The sequence below is a fragment of the Monopterus albus genome, unplaced genomic scaffold (genome assembly GCF_001952655.1).
Source record: "Monopterus albus unplaced genomic scaffold, M_albus_1.0 scaffold51.1, whole genome shotgun sequence".
Lineage (NCBI taxonomy): Eukaryota > Metazoa > Chordata > Actinopteri > Synbranchiformes > Synbranchidae > Monopterus > Monopterus albus.
In genome coordinates, this window is record NW_018127931.1 from 4110836 (window position 1) to 4116004 (window position 5169).

At 42.7% G+C, this 5169-nt stretch overlaps 1 protein-coding gene across 1 annotated transcript in view; it reads right to left on the bottom strand.

The window, feature by feature from the left end:
- slc13a4 (solute carrier family 13 member 4) overlaps window positions 1-5169 on the bottom strand; it is a 33173-nt gene that overhangs the window by 4072 nt on the left and 23932 nt on the right. Inside the window, exons 12-14 of the mRNA XM_020601419.1 lie at window positions 3920-4023; window positions 3666-3775; window positions 1063-1224 (exon numbers count right to left, since the gene is read on the bottom strand). Coding sequence (XP_020457075.1) covers window positions 1063-1224; window positions 3666-3775; window positions 3920-4023 — 376 coding nt within the window. The remainder of the gene's footprint in view (window positions 1-1062; window positions 1225-3665; window positions 3776-3919; window positions 4024-5169) is intronic.

Sequence of the window (5169 nt, forward strand, 5' to 3'; positions counted from 1 at the left end):
CACTACTGCTATGGACCGCAAGTGCCTGCAGAGAGTGGTAAAGACTGTTGAGAAGATCACCAGGCCCCCCCGCCCCTCTCTGCAGAGCATTTCCCACCGCAGGGTGCGTAGGGAAGCTGGCTCCATCCTCAAAGACCCCAGCCACCCCCAGCACAGACTGTTTATACCCCTACCCTCCGGTTGGAGGCTCAGGAGTGTGAAATGCAGGACCTCTAGACTGAAAAATCCTTTCTTTCCCTCTGCCATCAGACTCCTAAACAGCTGACTTAGATCTACCTCATGTAATTCCATCTGTACTGTTTACATACTCATTTTGCACATGCATAATTGCACACCCACTGCTGAGTATTTACACTCCACGGCTCCCACATAGCATATATTCTCTCTGCATTACATTGTGCTCTTGTTGTATTTTTATTTGCTCTCTTCACTTGCTGCTTTAAAGTGCCCTAGATTTGTGATTTTACTGCCTATTTATATTTGTGTTATTGCTCATCTACTTTATATCTCACTTGTATCATGTGGCATTCATGTGGACGGTAAAGTAAGAATTTCATTGTACAGGGAAACAAGTTTCTTAACTGTGCATATGACAAATAAACACTTTGACCCTTTGACCTAGGCAAGGGCCTACTTACACTGATCTTTACCCTGCTGCATGCATACTTGTAACAACATGAACAACATGTAGTTATGTAACAAACTGCTAAAGGTGACTAAACTCAAATTAATATGGATGTGGCACACACCAGAGGTTTCGATGTTTTTAAATGAAAAAAGTATCTTAAATTTGGTTATATCAAACCTCTTTTGCTAACATTCATGCTACATACTATGTAGGCATCAATTTACCATCAATTTGTTAGTGGTTTTTCCTCATCACTGGAGTCTCCCAAACTTAGGCAGTGAAAAGGAGACTGCCATAAGCTACAGGGCCATACAGACCTTTTTGTGCCTCATTTCATGTTCCCTAGTCCCTCTGAACCTCTATGATATATTTTTCATTATTAAGGGCCACTCCTTGTTCTGAGGCCAAGTGTATGAAAAGATTATGTGTTCTACCAGTGCAGACAAGATGGGCAGGAAGACGGTGAGAGTTGCCGGGTTGGAGGCAAACTCTGTGACTGCTGACATCAGCAGGCAGGCCAGTAGGGTGACGGCCCAGGGTGGAAGCCCGTTCATGGGCTCCAGCTGTCTGCCAATCCACACCGACAGGCCTGACACCTACACACACAAATCACATGTTAAGCATTCTCAAAGGGTCCAGTCAGTCTCTTAATCTGCAATCATATCTACCTGAACCTCTGCTGCTTTGACCTTAAGTCCTTCATTTAAATCAGGTAACAGATTACAGCTTCTGGTAGCCAGCAAATGACCATTCCTGTGAAGTTAATTATGTTCACAGAGGTAATATTACACAGTTTTTTGTCTAATAAACAATTGGAGCATGACAAACTGTACACAAGATTGGAGAATCCTTGCCAATCCCAGCTGTCACTGGGTGAGAGGTGGGGTACACCCTGGCCAGGTCGCCAGTCTATCACAGGGCTGACACTAAGAGACAGACAACCACACACACTCACACTCACTCCTATGGGCAATTTTGAGTTGCTAATCAGCCTAAGATGCATGTTTTTGGACTGTGATAGGAAGCCGGAGAACCCAGTGAGAACCCACGCAGGCACAAGGAGAACGGTGAGAACCCAGGCAGGCACAAGGAGAACATGCAAACTCTGCACAGAAAGACGCCTTCTTGCTGTGAGGCAACAGCACTATTAAATTCCATTACATACATTTCAGTTGTATAGTAGCACTGTTATTGTCATTGCAAGCACAGGTGTAGTCTGCTAGGTCTAATTCTCTTGTCTTTATAGATGCTCCCCTTAGACAATATTATCAGGAAACACAGCATACATTTCCATTGCTGTGCAGATGATAGTCAGGAACATCCTCTATCAAACTGATCCTGAAAAATTGGTCCATGTATTTGTTACTTCCAGGCTAGACTACTGTAACGCTTTACTATCAGGATGTCCCAATAATTCCCTAAAAAGCCTCCAGTTAATCCAAAATGCTGCAGCCAGAGTACTGACAGGAACTAGCAAGAGAGATCATATCTCTCCCATATTAGCTTCTCTCCACTGGCTCCCTCTAAAATGCAGAACAATTTAATATCCTACTCTGAACATTTAAAGTCCTTAATAGCAAGGCTCCATCACATCTTAAATACCTCATAGTGCCATATTATCCCAACAGAGCACTTCGCTCTCACAGTGCAGGTTTACTTGTGGTTTCTGGAGTCTACAGAAGTAGAATGGGAGGCAGAGCCTTTAGCTATCAAGCTCCTCTCCTGTGGAACCAGCTCTCAGTCTCTGTTTGGGAGGCAGACACCCTCTCTACCTTTAAGATTAGACCTAAGACGTTCCTTTTTGATAAAGTTTATAATTAGGGCTGGATCAGGTGACCCTGAGCCTTCCCTTAGTTATGCTGCGGCGGCCCCCGTTGATGCTTTGAGCTCCTGTCCTCTCCTAACTCTCCATGCATGCATAAGTCACCATTACACATCACTAACTTTGTGTCTCCTCTCTCCTGTAGTGCTTCCTCTCTCTCTCCCTGTACCTTTCTGTTGGCAGCCCTGGCTCTGGAGCTGTACATTTCTGATGAGCAGTCACCAGCCAGATCAACCTGCCCAGTGTTTGATTGTTTGTTGTTGTGTCTTGTTGCTTTTCTTTTCTTATATTCTCTCTCCTCTATAAACTCATCCCAACCAGTCAAGGCAGAAGGCCGCCCACAAAGTGGCGGTGTCAGTCAGAAGTTTCTTCTGTTAAAAGGAGTTTTTCCTCCCCGCTGTCGCCAAGTGCTTGCTCAAGGGGGATTTGTTGGTTCTATCTTAATTATAATAATAATAGTAAGGTCTAGAACTTACTTGAGACAAAAGACCTTACCTGAAATGACTTTTGTTGTGATTTGGCGCTATACAAATAAAATTTAATTGAATTGAATTTAATATATGGGCCACACACAGTCTCATGGCGCAAAGTTAAAAATATAGTAGATAAAAAGTGTCAGGTTGTTTAAATGCTAAGAAATAATAAATATAAAAACAGTAAAAGAATAACGCAATACCTTATTAATAAGAGATATTCTTATTTTAGTCACAGAATATAAACATGGTATAGAGTATGGTGGAAGACTATTCAATACAACTTCGATAACGCAGGTATCATGTCATATAAAGGGCTATTAATTCACTGTTTTAGGATTTTCATTTAGCAGTATAATACTGCTTGGGATGAAAAACTGTTTGCCAGTCTGGTTGTTCTAACATGGATGGACCTGTATCTCCTACTCAAGAACAGAAGCTGAAACAGGTGAGGAGCTGGATGTGATTGATCCTTAGTGATGTTGTGAATGCAACACAGACAGTGGGAGGTGTAGAAGAGAAGTCTGGTAGCTGGGTCCTGATGACTTTCTCAGCAGTTCTGACTACTCGCTGTAGGGCCTGCTATATTATTTTGACATTACATTTTTATAAACTCCTTTGACCTTCATATGAGATAACCCATGACTAATATTAAAGATTGAAATGGTTCATAATCCACAACCTGCCCCTAAGATGGTATAGTACTGTAATACAACAACACACACAAACACATGCATGCTACCTTGCAACCAGCAGCCAGTGCATAACCTCCTCCCACCAGGATGACTATCTCCCATGGCATCAGTCTCTGGAAGTCCTTCCAGGTGATCATGGGAGCCAGCGGATTATCATCTGATGATTCAAAACCACAGACAAAATATCAGTACAGCAGGGATGATAACACCTAGGGCAATGATCTATGATTCTTATTAACAACAGTAAATAACTGTAAATCAGTATCAGAAACTACCAGATGTAGGAGTGCATGGTCCTCACCTGTGTCTCTACAGTGAGAAGAGGAGAAGGGTCGCCTGGCAGGGATGAGAAAGAGCAAGAATCCAAGAAAGACAGACACAGTTGCATCCGTCCTATAGCCCTTCCTGAGAGAGGGGACATGCAGCAAAAATGAAAAAAGAAGAGGAAGAGATTGATTCATAGTGCCTTTCACTGTTAACAGTGTTCACTGTGTAAGCGAATCAACCCGAAGGCCCCCTGTACAGGGGGCTGATAGGCTTAACTGAAAATATGGGAATGACACGTGCGTTGTGGTAGCTAACCCCCAACAATGTATACCTCAAAATGTTCGGCGAAACCTCGGCTACAATGTCATATAAACCATTTTTCCCCACAATAAACACAGCAAAAGCAATAAAGCACAATAAAGCAACATCTCAGGTCCACTAGGGGGCGTTATGCCAGACATATGATTCATATTTTGTAATATTTTACCAACTATAATCCATCAAAACACCGCTAGCCGCGGCTCAAAACAAGGCCCACATTGCACAGATTCCATGGCGTGTGTTTGGAAAATACCAACATCACCAATTCAATAGCCTCATCCTATAGGTTGAGAGGAATCCAAAGAGGTCTCACTTGTCTGTGTGCGGCCATTTTAGAGCCAGTTATCGTCGAGCGCAACAGCAGAAGGTAAGTTCTAAAAATTCTCTCTTTACGCACCGCAGCTTACACCTTACACACACTTGTTTTGTTGTTCTTATGCATTTTCATTGATGATTTATATTATATATATTCACTATATTCAGACAGATAGAGAAAATCAATGTGTGCTACTGCGTCTGCATTCCCGATTGACTCTCAATATCTGCCTGTCTTACATCATCATATATATGATAGGATAGGGACTTTATTGATCCCACAGTGCGGAAAGTCACTTGTTCCAGCAGCCATGGAACAGATAACACATAACACGAACAAGGTCCAAGCCCCTAAGACAGGCAGATATTGAGAGTCAATCGGGAATGCAGACGCAGTAGCACACATTGATTTTCTCTATCTGTCAGAATTCAGCAGTGGCTCAAACAGGTGATCGGCCTACAGACTCTGCCCTTCGACCAATAGGCAGCACATATTATTCAGTATATTGATAATGACAAAGAGGACAGAGAAAAGGATGAACGGGAACTCGCATCCTTACAAGCACAGCTGAAGAAGGCACAACTTAAAGAGATGAGGGATAAAGTTAACAGAAATAAAGCTGCTGTAAACCAGATGCTTTCAGCAGG